The 16,364-nt window shown below is 63.2% G+C and overlaps 1 protein-coding gene across 4 annotated transcripts; it reads right to left on the bottom strand.

The window, feature by feature from the left end:
* Positions 1–1,296: 1,296 nt before the first annotated feature.
* On the bottom strand, positions 1,297–15,966 carry RBBP8NL (RBBP8 N-terminal like). Of its 4 annotated transcripts, none has more exons than XM_079128845.1 (14): positions 15,447–15,966; positions 8,969–9,102; positions 7,870–7,912; positions 7,278–7,373; positions 6,919–7,031; positions 6,414–6,486; positions 6,064–6,140; positions 5,859–5,941; positions 5,500–5,666; positions 4,244–4,931; positions 3,855–3,981; positions 3,373–3,443; positions 3,150–3,276; positions 1,297–1,686 (listed from the first exon to the last, which is right to left on the bottom strand). In XM_079128845.1, the coding sequence occupies exons 2-14, from the start codon at positions 9,027–9,029 to the stop codon at positions 1,556–1,558; spliced, it is 1,857 nt and encodes a 618-aa protein (XP_078984971.1). In that variant the 5' UTR covers positions 9,030–9,102; positions 15,447–15,966; the 3' UTR covers positions 1,297–1,555. The 4 variants fall into 4 exon arrangements, with proteins under 4 accessions (XP_078984971.1, XP_078984973.1, XP_078984972.1 ...); XM_079128847.1 differs by lacking the exon at positions 15,447–15,966 and adding an exon at positions 8,338–8,444 and having other exon boundaries at positions 8,969–9,089; XM_079128846.1 differs by lacking the exon at positions 15,447–15,966 and adding an exon at positions 8,338–8,444 and having other exon boundaries at positions 7,278–7,912; positions 8,969–9,089.
* Positions 15,967–16,364: the final 398 nt, after the last annotated feature.

The raw sequence follows: 16,364 nt of genomic DNA on the forward strand, positions 1-16,364 counted from the left end.
CACACACACACACACACACACACCTGGACTTCCCTTTTGGATCTCAGTCCCTCTGGCCTCTCAGGTCAGCAGGCAGACAGGTCAGTCAGCCAGGTGAGAAGCAGTGCCTGTTAGCCAGGCCCAAGCCTCATCTCTGGTCATTGCCTGGTGCCCCACCATACCTACAGGCCTGAGGGCATGACTCCCAGCTATGGGCATCCGCCACACCCTTGATGCTGTGGTCACTCCTGCCTCAGCCTATAACTCCTCCTCACGCAGTTATAGGCATGAGTTTTCGCTGGCCTCTTACCAGGCGTTGTATAGGGTTCTGTCTGGGATGTCACTGGGCATGGTAGGGAGTGTCCTGGCTGCAGACCTGGCCCTCAGGTGATTTCTAGTTGTTCCCTCTGCCTGGCTGCCCCTGAGTGACCACCTATATGTCACTCCATGTCCCCCACTGTTTTTCTGCCTGACCTTTAGTCCGCTTTCCTAGAGCTCTGATTTTAGTGGACTCTCCACAACGCGGTCCCGTGTCTGCTGGCCACGCTCCCATCCATCCCTCAAAACCTGCGTTTTGGCTCCAGATGCCACCTTCCTTGGCCTCCCTGGAGTGGCTTCTCCCTCGCCTCTCCCCACACTGAACCCTGACCCAGTGCCTTGGGCCAGTCACCCCGCTGATGCCCCCGACGCCCAGCCGAGGTCCCGGGGCTCTGCCTATGCCCAGAAGAGGCAGTCCTCTTTACGTGGGGGGGCGGCACATAAACGGCTGGGAGCTGCTTGAAGTGCTCTCAGGTCCTAGTCCAGTGCATCTGGAGTGGGGCCCAGGAATCTGGGCCTCATGCTCCTCTGGAGGAGCCCAGAGACAGAGGCAAAAGCAGGGCAAACACCCTGGGTGCTGCCAGTGGCACCCCCGCTGCTCTGCGGGCGCCTGACAACAGGAGTGGCTGGTGAGGAGGGGGCTTTTCCCGGATGGGAGCCCAGGCTGTTGCTGTTCCCAGCCCTTCCCAAGGGCACCTGTCCTTTCAACGGAGAGAGGGCTGGTTCAGTTCTGCTCGTCCATCCCCAATGCAGTCCAGCCCCTCTTGGATCACTGCCCAGGTGGGCGGAGGCTGACTGCCCACCGCCCACCTGCTTCCCCTGTGTGTTCTCTAAGCCTCTGGCACCCTGTCTGGAAGGGTGCCACCAGGGACTGGCTCCCCTCTGTCCTGTTGCTGGACTCCACTAGGGGGCGCCTGAGCCTGAGCCGGAGCTCCACACCAGGAGGGAAGGGCTGGGGTGGGTCAGCAGGCCTGAATGGTCTGTGGCCTCCCGAGGTGGAGGTACTGCCCAAAAGAGCAGGAGTGGGGCTGGACCAGACCTCAGCAGCTGCTGCCCCTGCCTCCCCGTTCTGCTGCCCAGGGCAGCAGGTGCCCGTGTGAACATGTGGGGCAGGTGGCGGAGCAGTAGGGTGGAACACCAGCCAGAGGCCACGTCTTGATCTCGACAGCCCCTCTGGAAAGGCCGCTTGCCAGGCCGTCTGCTGGTTGGTAGGGTGGCCTGTCTAGGCTAGTAAGGTGGAGAGTCACTTCCGGCCTGGCTAGGTCTCCCCCAGGCCACTGCTGTTGGGCAAGGGACTGCCGTCCTTGGTGTCCCTTGGGCTCCTGGGACCCTCAGCTGTGGTCACTGGCTCCCTTGGCTTCTTTCTCCCTCGGGGTGGCTTCTTGGAGACTGTAGGAGGTGGGCGAAGTCAGGCAGAGGTGTGGCAGTGCCTTAGGTGGCCTGTGTGTCCTCCCCTGAGGTGAGAGTGACTCCGTAGGGGCACAGAGTGCAGCCTCTGGCCTGCGAGAACCTGCTCTGTGAGTTCAGCTGATCACCCTGTTCCTAACCGCCATGGACTTCCCGACCAGGGGTGGTCTGGTGGAAGGGGGCTCTGACCCTTGAGCCTCCAGTGCTGCCTTACAGAGGACATGCTGGATAACCAGGAGCACATGGGTGAGGCTCTCCGTGTCCTGAGATGCTGGCCTTGTCCCTCCATGGCCACCCCCGGTGCTGGAACTGAGACCGGGGGGAGGGAAGTCTGGTGGTAGATGAGTCCCAGCTGGGACCTGCCAGGAGGAGGGGCCCTGGGCATGTCTCTGATGCAGGACACACTCAAGTTTGAAACCTAACCCCTGCACTGACCCTGAGGCCTTGGGCAACTCAGCTCTTCTCTGAGTTCACTTTCCCTACCATGAAACGGCTCTGTGGCCCCAAACAATACCCACTACCTGATTTTCCCGTGCTCCATGGCATAGGATGCAAGGTGCCCTGACTTGTCGAGTGGGTGCCACACATGTGGGCACACGTGGCACTGGGCAGCTGTCAGGGGAGCTTTGGACTGTGCCCGTGGGGTGCCTGCTGGGGGCCCCCTGCCAACCGTCCTGACCCTGGCCTAGCTGGGAGGGCAAGGGAGGCTGGAGTGTGGGAGGTGACACCCTGGGACCTTGGCAGTTGGCACCTCAGCTGGGGCGGTTTTCGAACGTACACAGCACAGAGCAGGAAGGGCCTGGAAGTACGGCAGGTGTGCAGGCCTGGGCTTGGAGCAAACACAGGCCTGGCCGCCTTCCGGCAACAACGGCGCATTGTGGCAGCTACAGCCCAGCCTGCTGAGTCGCAGGCCCTGCTTGGACAAACACCAAGGCCGCACAAGTATTAGCTTAGGTGTTCAAAGGCTCTGCCATTGTGCCTGGATCAGGAGGTGGGAGGTTGTCCTGATATGCTGGAACCGTGACTGAACCTCCCACTGGCCTTATTGGGAGCAGCCGAGCCCGCAGGCCCCACCCTGGGCAAACAAGCCAGCAGCCCCCAACTCTTCAGCGGGAGCAAACACTCACGCCCAGCGGGATGGTCTGTCACTGCTCCATGCCCCAAGGTGGACTAGTGTGTCCAGGGGACACCATCCCTGCGGGGGCTGCCCATCCTTCTGGGATGTGGAAATGGCTGTCCCCAGCTGTCTGCTCAGGGCCTGTGTCCCACTGAGGTCCAGAGCTCGAGTTCCAGCCCTCACCACCTCCCGAGGCTGCCCTGGGCCCCTCCTCTGAGGTGCAGGCTTGTTCCTGGATCCCAGGGAGGCCGTTCTCTGAGCTCCAGGAGGAGCAGTGGGGAGACGCTGGGGCGCCCCCAGCCCACCCCGCCTGATGCCCATGCGGTACCTTTGCCGCCCAGGTCCGAGGCCCGCTTCCTCTTCTGCTGCAGACCCTGCAGGAGCCGCTCGGCACAGAGGCAGCTGTGGCCCTCTTGGGGCATGCTCAGCCTGGCACTGGCCTCGGAGCTCAGGCCCTAGGCAGGAAGGGAGCACTCAGGCAAGGAACACCCTACTCCAGCCTGGGTAGTGCTGCTGCTGGGGCCCGTCCAAGTGAGTGGCCAGGGACCCACCTCGCTGTCTGAGGTGTCTGGCTCATCCAGTTCGTCTGACTCTGGCCTCTGTGCTATGGCCTTGCTGAGCTCTGAAAGACACAGGGTGAGGGTCAGCCAGGCTGGTGAGCCCCGATGACGAAGATGGGGAGAGAGCTCATCAGTGGGCACCTGAGGGGTCGGCGCCTGCCCTAGGGCACCGACTGGTCAGAGGCAACCTGGGGTCTGCCTGGGCTTGCTCCCCAGCGCACCTGGGTAAGGACGCTGCCTGCTGTGGTGCCCTCCCTGGCTCGGCCTCTGCTGGCCGGTGTTTGAATGCCCCGTCCAGTTGACTGGTTGAAGTGCCTGCCCAGGCCCTCAGCTGCCATCTGACTGCAGGAGGGAGGAACCAAGCCCTAGACGCAGGGTGCGGCCTGAGAGGCCAATGGAGTTGACACTGAACCTCCCCCCAGCCCCAGTGCCTCCTGTTCCCCTGGACTCATGGCCCTGAGCACTCACTGTACCTGGGGGTCCATCAGTGTCGGGCCTCTGTGGGTGGGGTGCTGGCTGTGACCTTCCTCTGGCCTCACCGCCTGTCCCACCGGGAGAGGGCAGGCTGGGGCGGGGCCCTGGGAGAGGGTGTGAGGGGTCCTGGGGGAGGCAGGGAAATGGCTTGAGTGTTTGGGGGCTTCCCTTCTCCCATTCAGCCCTGGACACAGCCTGCAGGATACCCTGGGCTGTGGCTAGAGGCCAGCCTTCTTTTTCCTGAGTGAGAGAGGCAGCCAGACTGCTCCTTGGCACTGGCTTGGTGGGTGGAGGAAAGTGGGCAGCCCAAGGGGTGTGGACGTGGCCTCGGCTGGGGACGTGGGGCTGAGGACAGGGGCTGAGCCTGTGGCCAGCGTGGGCCCCTTACCATGGGAGTGGGGGACTCTTCGGGCTCTGGAGCTCTGGTCTCCTTGGTGCCGTTGCTGAGTGTCTGGGGGCTGCAAGTCAGGGGTCCAGACAGGGTGGGTGGCTCCGGGCTGGGCGTGTGGGCAGCTGCAGGGCTGCGGGGCCCAGGCTGACCGGTGGACTTGGGGGCATCCCGGCCCCGACCCCGGTCAGAGAGGTCCAGGGGCTTGTCCGGGGCATAGTCCTGAGTGGTTACGACCTCTTTCCTCCGAGGACTGCATGGGCCTGTGGTCTGTGGGTTCCACCTGCCGGGCAGGTCTACTGGGGCCAGAGCTGCTCTGGACACCTCGCTCTCGGGGGTCTCGGAGTCCAAGCCAACTGGGGGAGAGCGAGGCGTCTCCCCTGGGGTGGGTGGGCCTCTCAGCCCGGTGCCGGCTGCCCACCGTGCCCGCAGCTGCTGAGCCAGGATCAGGTGCAGTGCGCCCTCCAGCCTTGGATCCTGCATGCCCCCCAGGGTGCCAGGCAGGCTCAGTGGGCCTGCAGGCTGGTCCCAAGCCTCTGCTTCCTTGGCTTTCAGGCCCTGGGGCTGGGGGCTGCTGTGGGGTGTCCGCAGGGGCAGGTGGCGGTTCAGGAGGTAGAGGTGGTCAGCCTGAAGGGAGCGCTGCAGGGACTCATAGGTCAAGGTGGAGGACTGGGAGGCCCGGAGGAAGCTGTGGGGGAAGAGGCCCAGTGACAGTGGCAGCCGTGACCGGCCGAGTAAACCCTGACAGGGCCCTGGTGTCGGGAAACTGAGGAGGCCAGGTGAGGACACTGAGGCCCAGGGGTGAGGCAAGTTGCCCAGGGCAGCAGGGACTGGCCAGGCCCCAGCCCCATCTCTGGAGGTGGAGCCATGGTGGGGTGTGGTGGGGCGTGGTGGGCCAGAGGCGACTGGGGTCGCACACTGAGGCCTCCCCTCCGTCCGGGCAGGAGTCCACCGGCTTCCTGGCCTGGAAGGCCCTGGTCCTCCCCTCTGCCCTCCACGGCCCTGCCTGTTTTCTGACAGTGAGCCGCAGGCTCTTCGTGGGCCCTCTGCTGGTGCTGCCCACCTCCAGCTCCTGTGCCCTCTGAAGAGGTGTCCTCATGGCAGCTTTGCACCAGGAAGGGTGCCCAGAAGAGTCAGAGAAGGATAGGGGCTCTTGGAGGGATAATGAGGGGACTTCCTGGGCTGCTGGTCCCCACACTGGATAGGTCTGGAGTTTGAGAAAGGGAGCTACTCCTGGTGCTGGGGGTGGGCCTCACCTGTCCAGGGGGAGGCTGTGCTTGTAGGTTGGGCTGGGCGGGTTGCTCCCCGTGGACGGCAGTGGGGGTGTCCCGTTGGCAGAGCTGCGGTCGGCGGGGTGGGTCTGGGACCCAGGGCGAACCACAGCAACAGTTGCATGCAGCTGGTTGGCAATGCGCTGGGGGCTCTGCGCAGGGAGGATGGGTGCGTTGGGCAGCTGGCTGGGGCCCTGGCCCTGCTGGCTGGGTTAGGTCAGACCGTGCCCCCCATCACCTCCCACACCCAGTGAAGCCCAGGGCCTTCCCTGGCACTGGGGACAGACACCTGGTGCACAGCAGGGCTGTGACTGCCAGCTTCGTGCCAGGGCTGGCCCACTCACCATGTCTGAAGCCCGTGACTCGGGCAGGTTGGCACCCGGGGAGATTTTGGCTGCTGGAGATGTCCTGTAGCCTACCAGCTTCTCTGTGGGAGGAGAAGCTGTGGCTCAGAGCTCGGGAGGTGCCCGGGATGGCAGCTCAGCCCTGGGCTGGGGGCTGCACACTCCGTGGTGCTTCCCTCCCAGCCTCTGCCCGGCCCCGTGGCACCTTCTCCCCATGGACCCAGGTGGTCCTCAGTCTCCTCGTGGCCTCCGGGAGCCTGCTCAGTGACGGCCTTCCAGCCGCTGGGAGAGGGGAACAGCAGCGGTGACGGGGGGTCTGAGGTGCCCTCCTTGGCCAGGACCATGGGCCTGTCTCCGGAGCAGAGTGGAGACAGGGTGGTGAGGTGGGCAGAGCCAGAGAGGACGAGGAGAGCCAGGGCTCTCTGCTGGGACCGGCCACTTCAGGGACACCCAGGTGACCTGGAAGGCAAGCCCTCCCCTCATGCCTGACTTCACCATCCAGGGCCCCAACAGACGTGTGGGACCTGGGGACGTGGGACCTGGGGACGCACTCACTGCAGGCCCCGAAGCCGCTTCACCTCCTCCTTCAACATCTTGTTCTCCTCCTTCAGTCCACTCGCCTCCTTGGCTGCAAAAGGCAGTGATTAGCAAGCAGCTGGGGGCAGCTGGGGGCAACAATGGGGAAGCCCCCTTCTTTGTCTTGCTTCCAGTCAGGTCCCTGGCACTTGGCCCAGGACCTGGCATGCAGTGGGTACCACGTAATTCTTGCTGTATGGGCCAAGTGCCTTACAGCACTTGAGGTTTGGAAAAGTGGCTAGATGGCCCTCTGCCTGTGTCTGGGTCTCCCTCCAAGGGAAAGGGGCCGCCCTTCAGTAGGGCTGTGGATCCTGCTGGGTCACCAGGGGAAGGCTGAGGACCTGGGCAGCCACTTCTCTCAGAGCTGGGGTGTTTATCTCGGTTTGTCTGCAGCAGTGCACGCTGGCTCCTTCCCTCCTTTCCCCACCACCAAGTTCCCTGGCCCTGCAGAGGGGACGTGGGCCCTGCCGGGCAGCAGGCTCACTGAGGACGCAGATGCGCTGCAAGCTTTGTAGGTGTGAGCTCTCGAATTCCAGTTGCTTCTTCCTGGCCAGTTCCTGGGTGACCATGCAGCGGTCGCACAGGCCAGCCCGCAGCCTGTGGGTGGGGACAGGAAGCGGCACTGAGAGTGGACCAGGGCCTCTTGCTGTCCACCTCCAGGTCACGCCCCTGCCTCCGTGGGCTCCCAGGCCGGTCTCCACCGGTGAGCTTGGTGTCCCATGTTCACTTGAACTTAGGCAGGAGTCTTGAAAGTGCCATGCCGGTAAGGCTCTGAGTCCCGCAGTTGAGAAAACTGCCTGGTGTGTGCGAGGTCCCCACGCTTGTCCCCGAGGCCCCACCCACCTGTTCTCCAGCACCCGCAGGTTCTCCTTCAGCGCCTTCTGCTGCTCCCTGAGCTGGTGGTTCTTGGTGCAGAGCTCCTCCACCCGCTGCGCGTCCCTGGGGAAACAGTGGGTGCGGCTGCTGCTCAGCCTCGGGCCCAGCGTGGCCTGTTCAGAGGGTCCTGCTCACGGCCTCTCCGTGGGGACCTGCCCTCGGAGTGGGCCCTGCAAGGCTGCTCTCATGTCCCCTGGCAACCTCTGTCTGGGCCACCTGCCACCTGCTCAGCTATGGCACTTGTAGACTGAAGCCCAGTCAGAGACGGACGTGGAGCCCAGTCCGTGGGCCAGCGCATGAGTAGAGGACGCGGCCTCTCAATGAGCCTGGGCTCCTGGGGCCCTGAGAAGAGGGCTGTGCCCAGCCGCCGCAGGGCCCTTGCACCTGGCCCAGGCCTGGCTCCACCTCCTGTGTGCCACGTGGCTTCCCTGCCCCCATGCTGAGCGGGTTTCCCTTTTGCGCTGAGGAGGGAGGCAGGGCTGGAGCGGTAGGCTTCAGGTCGTTGAAGCAGATGGCCGCCGGCCGTAATCTGTCTCTCCGCCCCGCCGGGCTCACTTACCGGCAGCGCTCTGCATTCAGTTCCAGAAGCTTGTTCTGCAGTCCTGGCAGAGTGAGCAGAGATGGGGAGCAGGTCAGGCCCAGCCCTGATGCCTCCCTGCAGAGGGGTCTTGGCAGGGTGCAGAGTTGACACCTCCTGTCCCTGATTGTCCTGCAGGGTCCTCTCCAGAACCCTGCCCACCTGCCCAGAGCAGCCTCTGGAGCAAGCAGCTCCTGAAGGCTGCTCCCTGGGATGCCCGGGCCTCAGCTTCTGCTGTCTTGGTGGCTGCCTGAGGTCTGGTCTGGGCCCAGCTTCTCCCCTGCCCCTGGGGACTGTGGCTCTGGTATCTGTCAAGAGATTAGTAGGGACCCTAGTGCTGGAAATGGCTGGCTACCTGGCAGGGGCAGAGGGGTCAAGAGGGGCTGTATTTTTGGGGCTGTTAGTATGAAATTAGCAGGCTTTGGGGGAATACCCCCCAAACCTCCTCACTCTGTCTTTGTGATCAAGTGTGGGTCCAGCTAGCCCGGGGCTGGGTGGGCCTGGCCTAGGCAGCCCCCCTCTCTCAGGTGCTCAGGAAGCAGACAGCCCCTTTGGACCTACAGTGGCTACGTGCACTCTCCGGAAGGGAGCCTCAGGGAGGGCTGACCTGGGTGAGGTGGGAGAGGTTCAGCCTGACCCAGTGGAGGGATGGACCGATGTGTGGGACATGGGGCAGGTCCTGGAGGGAAGAGAATTTCAGCTCAGTGTCCCGAGCACCCTGGACAGGCCCTGGAGCCCTGAGCTCCATCCTTGGAAGTGGATGACCCTCTGGGAGAACACAGCATGGACACACATGGAGACTGGGCATTGCAGGTGGCTGTGAGTTATTGGTTGTGACCCTTGAATGTGCCCCTCTCCTGGGGCCACACTCTGAGGACGCCCTGTGTGACTCTAGGCCCAGGTTGCTTTGCAGCCTGGGTTCTTGAGTTAAGACTTCACTTCTTGGGCCAGAAAGATGGGAGCCCCAGATTTGTCCCTATTTGGAGGTGGTGCCTGGGAGCTCCCTGGCCTGCACTGCCACTCAGGACCATTTATTTGCCCAGGTGAGGGCGGTGGGGCCCCTCCGTGCCCAGCCACTTACCCAGGACCTCCTTCTCATGAACATCCTTCAGCTTGTTCAGCGACTCCATGAAGCTCTCCATGGCTCCTAAGCCCTGACCACTGTGCTGGGCGTGTGGGGATGGCCGTGGCCGTTAGTGCCCTTCTGTCTCCAGCCTGCAGAGGAGGAAGTGGGGAGAGGGGTTCCTATAGGAAGGGCCTGTGTCTTTATGGGTAGGGCAGAACCTACATGGTGCCAGAGGACCCTGACCCCACAGGCAGGAGAAGAGTGTGCAGCTGGAGGTCAGGGCTGCTCACCCTGGGGGAAGGGTCGGAGGGGCACCCCCTGAGCTGCCCTGTCTTCCCAACGGTGTCCAGTCCACCAGGGCTGACACTGTTTCTACTTGTAAGCCCTGTGCAGAGCAGAGAGGCCACACTAACCAGTGGGAGAGCTGGGGGTCAGATGACTTGGGGCCAGAGCCCACCCTGCCCTGCTATCCACAGGCTACCCCTGTCTCAGTTCCCCCCAGTGCCACAGCCTGACAGGGCAGGTGGCCTGATCCTTTCACAAATGCCCTTGCAGATGCAGCACCACACAGGACACTCCCACAGACACACACAGCATACATGCGGTGTGCATACATGTCCAAGGTCTGCACAGTCACATAGACTCGCACACACACATGCAGACATGTCACCACGCAGCAACACCTGACCACACGTGGACTCAGTACACGCACGCAGTATCCCTTTTACCGAGAGCCCTCTGCAGAGGACCCCTGACCATTGGCCTTCCCTCTGCCTGCCCCCCTCCCTCACAGGAGCCCGGAGAGCTCAGTCAGGCAGTGGACCCTCTGTTGTCCCACAGTCTGAGGCCAAATCAAGGGATGTGGCGCTTTCTCTGGCTGGGCCTGTACCCCTGAGTTCTCAGCATACTTATCCTCAGGACTTTCCAAGTTCCCAGTGACCTGGACAGCTCACAGGTGGCAGGAGAAGTGAGCTTAGGGGGCTTGGCCACCTCCCCTGCCCAGAGATTTCCCCCAGGCTTGGGCTACAGGCTGGGGTGCTGGGCCAGGCCTGGGGAGCTCCTTGGGAGCCTGGGATACTGGGTGAGCCCATGAGCCAGTGTTTGCTGCACACAGAGCCCTTCTGGGGACCGCCGGGCTGTGCCCCAAGGCTGCCTACTGCTGAGCACCCACGGAGACTGCTGTGCAGGCGGGACGGGTACTGCCCTGGGTGGGGCACAGTGCCTGTGCTATGTGGGTTGCGGGTGTCTGAGGCCCCAGCACTTTCCCTCCCTGGACCTGAGTAATGCCTTGGGTGTTAATTGACACTAGCCCACCGCAGCTGAGGATGAGCCAGGTGGCCACCATGGGGCTGAGTCTGCTTCCAGCCCTGTTTGGAGGATGGGACCAGGGCCTTGAGCACCGACTGCCTCTCCAAGAGCAGCACAGGGCCTGTCCTGGACCCCAGACCAGAGCCATACTCTTCCTCCAACCAGGGAGGTGTCCCCTCCTGGTCTTTGGTTCAAGGAGATTGGATGCGGCCAAGAGGGGCCACTCTTCTGGGCCTGGGGGCCTCCTGGCTTGCCTTCCCTGAAGTCTCCCTGACTGCCTGCAGTAACTCTGGGCTTGGCCTTCTGGAAGCATAGACCCAGAGGCTCACCACCTCACCATCTCTGCAGTGGCCACCCATGCACAGGCCTCCCCTGGCTCCTTGCTGCCCATCCAGCAAGACAAAAGCTCCCCTCTCCATGGGACTGCGGTGCCTTGATGCCCCCAGGCTTCCATTCTCTGCTCCACCCTGCAGCTGGGCTTGTGACACCAGCCTCACCGTGGACAGGTGGCCCACAGGGGTGGAGGGAAGTCCCACCTGCACTTCAAAGTCTCCTGAGGGTGCCCATGCTCTTCTTCAAAGCAGCACGGAGAGGGAGGCCCGGGGTGGCTCTGTGTCTGGTGGGTGAGGCCTCTGGGAATGGAGTGTGGGGGGCCCCCTGACAGGAGCTGGGAGCTGGAGCTCACCTGACAAGGGGTGTCCTAGTAGGTTGAGGTGACATACAGGATGCGAGGTCCAGGGGCCAGTGGGAAGCCCAGAGCTCAGGTCACACGGGCATCTGGCCACATCCCTGAGTGCCACACATGCTGTTGCTTTTGCCACAGTGTCTCTCTCCAGTGGGGGAAACTGAGGCTCAAAGAGGCCACCTTCCTGCCTTGCTCACACAGGGCGGGGCAGGGAGCTGGCCTTGTCCTGGCTCTGGGCTGCATGTCCTGCTCATTCACCCTGCATCAATCAGGGGCTTTTCCCAGGGGGCTGTGAGCCTCGTTGTGTGGGCCTGACCTTGCTGAGGGTCCTGGAGGTGAGATGGGCTGGGGCTTCTGGTTGAGGCCACTGGCAGGCCTGGCTGAGCTGGGAAGGTGGCTGAGCTGCAGCACCTGAAACTCGCTCACCCAGACTCGTCCAGCTCACCCAGACTTGCCCAGCTCACCCAGACCTGCTCTTCGCTGCCTCCAGAGCCTACCGCGTGGGCTGGGCTGACGCCTGTAAGGGAGCCACCCTAGGGAGCCCGTGGTACCCGGGGGTCCACGTGAGACGGGCATTGTTGCCAGTGAAATCATGGTGCGCAGAGGCTGGCATGGCAGGGCCTGGGCCCCTCTGCCAAGGGCTCTTGTCTGTTCTCCAATGTCAGCAGGCTCTGCCTGGCCGTTCTTAACCACCTGAGAGACCGCACGCTGCACGCTGTGTGGGGGCAGTGGGTACAGCGGCCTGCAGGCAGGGAGAGTGGTGGCTGGACTCAGGGATGTGTCCTGCTGGGAGCCTCTTTCTCCTGGGGACCTGTGGCCACACGGGGGCTAGGCAAGCCCACGGCCTATTAGTGACAGTGCCCTGGGATGGTTGCCTTCCCTGGTGGGGGGTGGCAGAGCCAGGCTCCTGGGCTTTCGCCACCTTTAGGGTGGCCTGGTCTCCTGGAGTGTTGTGGGGTGGATGGGTGGGTGTCCACCTGGAGTGATGTCTGCCAGGCCTGGTGCTTTTGGGCAGTAGTGGGCAGTGTGAGTGGAATGAACTCAGGTTATCAACATGCAGGCCCACGCCCAGCAGCCTTGGGCTGGGGTCAGCCAGGTTGGCCCTCTCCGGGAGGACTGGCCTGCATTTTGGGGCTTGCTGACGGTGTCTGGGAGGGCAGAGAACTCTGAAGTTGGGGCGGGGTCCACCCAGATGCTGAGGAGCTTCAGGAGGTGCAGGCCTGCAAGAAGGGAGTTGCGTGCTTCCTCTGGGCTTGGAGGCTGTGCACTGGAGAGGGCGAGGGGGAACTTGGGGGGCTTGCGGGCAGGGTGGAGGGGGTGGGGTGGGTGGAGAGCTGACCTCTGCCTGAGGGTCCCGGCAGGCCCAGGCGTCCTCTGTCCCTCCCACTCTGGATTCCCAGCTGGAAGTTTTGCAGGGACCATGCCTCCCTGAAGGAGCAGAGGAGGGACAGGGGCAGTGGGCCAGTGCACTCTACCTGCTGACAGAGGCTGGCCTATGGGGGCAGGTGCAAAGGGATTGGCCACTGCCAGCTCCTCAGACCCTGCCAGGCCTTGCTGTGTCCCTGAGAGGGGTGTTCCACCAGTCAAAGCTGGGAAGAGGCAAGGCTGGACCTTGGCCGGCAGGGCTGCGTCTGCTGCCCAGTACTGTGAGGGTGCCTGGTACCAGCTCCTTAAAACCCACTGCAGAACCCATGGTAAAACCCCACTTTACCAGACAGAACAGAGTGCATCAGATAAACACCATATGGGGCCCAGGACAGTCCTCCACCACCAGCTTAGTGCTGGGGAACTGTTGTCCCCCCACGTCCTCATTAGGCCTGACTGTCTCCCAGGACCCCCCAAGGCCCAACCTAACCTCCAAATGCTGTCCAGGACCCCACCTGGGGCTCAGGTGCCACCTGTCCCTCAGGTCCCCTACCTGCCCCTTGGGTCCCCCTGGAGTGACTGGTCAGAGGAGGTAGGGTTTTCCTTTGTTAATTCCAGCAGGCCCTGGAGGACAGGGCAGCCACCCCTCAGCCCCTGGGGCATCAGTCTGGTCAGAGAGCTGAAAGTGTGACTTTGGGCATGTCTCCCACAGGACCTTGAGCTGGGCCTGCGGGAGCCTCTGTCTCGTGTCTCAGGTAAGACTCGCCCCACTCCCCTGGGGAGCCTCTGTCTCGTGTCTCAGGTAAGACTCGCCCCACTCCCCTGGGGAGCCTCTGTCTCGTGTCTCAGGTAAGACTCGCCCCACTCCCGTCGGGCCCTTGGGGCTCCCGCCAGGTGTCCCATGCTCAGGAAAGACAGGCTCAGCCCAGAGCGCAGGTGGGGTGCAGAGTTGGGCAGAGGGGACCTGTTCAGTCAGCGTCTCCCTCACGGGCACACCTGGGGCTGGTGGTACGGCCTACAAAAGCCTCTCCTCAAGTGACAAGTTCAAGTCCATTGTCCAGAAGTACCCTCAGGAGGACCAACCCTCCCCAGGTCCAGGGCAGGCCTGGGCGCCACAGTGACTCCACACAGCTGCTCAGGGGACTTGCTTCAGGGCCACAGCTCCTGGTGGCCGCTCCCAGGGGAGGTGCCATCCAGCCCCCACACCAATGAGGGCACCATGTTCCCAAAAGAACGGGCACCTCTGGGCTGTGGTAAAGTCCATGGAGGTGCCCACTGGTCTCCTGCCCCTGGCCTGTCTTGCCTTTGGGGCAGATGGACCCTGGCTCCTCAGGCTGCCTAAGCCTGGGTCAGCGGGAGCGTGGGTGGGTCCCTCTCCCTCTAGGGTGCTGCCCCAGAGGAGCTGCCTGGCACCATGGCCCAAGCACATCTGCCCAGGCTGGGCACCTCATCTGGCCCTCTTCCCTCTAGCTGCCCTTTGGAAGGAAAACTGGGACCCTGACTGCTCTTTACTAAGGAGGGTCCATCGAGACATCTCACTGTCCACCTGTCCACAGAAACAGTAGTGATGGCCACAGCAGGGCATTGCCCACAGGCCTGCCAGCCTCCCACATGCACCAGGGCTTCTGCTGGCTCTGGAAGTTTCCTGAGGAGGCTGAGCTCAGTGCTGCTGCCTGGCCACCACCTGCATCCTGACACATCTGTCCAGGCCTCTCCCTGCCCACACTCACCTCCTGCCTGCTGCCCACGGCCAGGCACACCATCAGAGCACACTCAGTGTTTGCAGCATGAGGGCTTCCGGAGCACCTACTGTGTGCTCAAGCCCAGCACACGCATGTGATCCGAGCTCATGTGGCCCAAGGAAGTGCCGACTGTCCCACTGTACAGAGTTGAAGTCTGAGGCACAGAGTCGCTGAGTGGCAGTGGCAGGATTGGAACCTAGGACTGGCTGGCCCCAGCATTTCCTCCATCCTCTGGGTGGGGGCTCTGTAGTGAAGGTCAATGCCTCCCCATGGTGACCTCAGCCAAGTCATTTGCCTGGGCTGCTGGGGATATGCCACCTTGCGCTGTCAAAACTCCTGGCCTGATCCAGTGACAGGCAGCTGGGGCCAGCCAGGGAGTGGAGCTGCCTGAGCCAGCACACGTGGGTCTGCACAGGAGCTCCACAGTCCCCCGAGGAGTTACCTGTGGAGTGGCCACGGCAGCCCCTGTTTCATGGATGAAGAAGCTGAAGCTAGGAATGTCACCTGTCTACGGTCACCAGCAAACCAAGCACAGCCAGGATAGAAGCAGGGCCTCCTAGTCTCTCCTGGGCTGCTTCAGGGTGGGCCATATCCAGGCAAGTGTCCCTGTCACATGTGTCTGACACCCTCCCAACCCACACAGAACCACAACAGAGGTGCACACCTGTGACACGCCTGCCACATGCACAGCAGGGCATGTCCTCACGCAGAGAAGCCCACCTGTGCACAAGGGCCAAGCCGCTGGTGCACAGCCCCAGGCACCCCGCCCTGTGCACACAGCCACTGCGCAAGCCCGGTGCTGCGTGTGCTGTGCACCTGTGCACACACTGGTCTCCTGTGCTAGGCACCCCACGTGCCTCTGCACACCTGCTGAGGAGCGGGCTGCGTGCAGCTCAGGTAACAGCAGCCTGCAACCCGACTCCTCAGGGATGGGCAGGCCTGGCCCCCAGGCCTGGGGCGGGGGCCTGGTGCACTGCCTCCCCACAGACACTGGGCCTGGCTGCCAAGCTGCCCACCCAGCTCCCACTGCCCAGAGGGCAATGGTGCCCTGGCACTCCCCGCACCCCACCCTGCCTGGCAAGGAGTATGTAGCCACCAGCCCATTCCTGTGCCCTGAGCCTCTCAGGGGACCACGAAACTTCCTGGGGCCAGCCTTGCCTCTCTGTACCCACCCTGCTGCCCAGGAAGCCCACAGAGCCCTCCTCCTCGCTTGGTCCCTGGGACCAGGCACCTAGAAGTGCTGGCCGAGGCCCTTGTGCTACCCAGAGGGAAAGGGTGACCTGCCTGCTCCAGCCTTTCGTGCAGGGGTCTTCTTGCCCCATGGCGAGCATGCCCATGGCCCCGGCCCAGCCCGCACCTCGAGCAGCCCTGCCTGGTGAAACCGAGTACTCACACGGCCCCTTGCCCAGCCTGGACCTCCGGGCCTTGGTGCCGAGCCCGGGCGCTCCCACCAGGAGACAGGGCGAGCACTGCGAGCGCTTGCACAGGACGCGAGACAGAGTTTTGACCAAACCCGCTTGACAGGTTCCCCATTCCCCCAGCCCGGAGCAGAAAGGAGGCAGGGACTGGCCGAAGCTGCCCGGCGGGTTCTGCCATCTCAGCAAGCCGCAGAACCGGCTGGGCCGGCAGCACATAGAGATGGGATTGTTTCTCATGATCACCCGCAGGAGCAGCCAGTGGCCCTGGACAGAACGGTGGCCCTGAGGGCAGCGTAGAACATGGGGGCACGTGGGAAGGAGGGAGAGAACCTGCTGGTTTGGCCACCGAGGATGGAGTGGGAGGGCTCTGCCCAGAGCGTCCCTCTGTGCTCCGGCAGATGAAGTGGACTGTCCGGCCTCAGTTTCCTTGTCTTTCCAGGAATTGCCCCTGCCCCTGCCAGAGTTCAGTGAATGGAAGTCCAGAGACTGCTTGGAAGTGACCCGCCTTGCTGGGTCAGGGCCTGTGCCCGCCCTGGGCAAGCCGGCTTCTGCTGTGGCCTTGGTCTACCCTGTCTGTCCAGGGCCTGCAGGTGGCCCAGATGGGTGGGCATCTCCAGGTCCCAGGGCAGGCTGGGCATCTCTTCCAATAGGACCACAGGAGAGAGTCAGAGAGGATCCCTCAAAGGACGGGGGTCTGCATGGCCTTCGTGGAGAGCTCAGGGCTCAAGGGGGAGGACTGGATCCCAGTTAGTGGGCTAGGTCAGAGGTCAGAGGGTAGAGGACTTCCTGCTCCCTCCTGGGGGTCGACAGCTGGCCCTGGGCTTGGGGTGAGGATGGGACACCTCTGGTCCTGTGGTGGCCCCTCAGCGGGCACAGAGTTGTTGGCATGGGAC

This window comes from Sciurus vulgaris (assembly GCF_902686455.1).
Source record: "Sciurus vulgaris genome assembly, chromosome: 2".
NCBI lineage: Eukaryota > Metazoa > Chordata > Mammalia > Rodentia > Sciuridae > Sciurus > Sciurus vulgaris.

What these genes read in the sequence shown, in the direction of transcription:
- RBBP8NL (XM_079128845.1), bottom strand. Translation starts at nt 9,029, where the DNA reads ATGGAGAGCTTCATGGAGTCGCTGAACAAGCTGAAGGATGTTCATGAG. An exon ending in AAGAGTCCCCCACTCCCATG is followed by an intron (nt 3,982 to 4,243) that starts GTAAGGGGCCCA and finishes TGCCTCCCCCAG; the next exon opens with GACCCCTCACACCCTCTCCC. An exon ending in CGACACTGATGGACCCCCAG is followed by an intron (nt 3,444 to 3,854) that starts GTACAGTGAGTG and finishes TGTGTCTTTCAG; the next exon opens with AGCTCAGCAAGGCCATAGCA.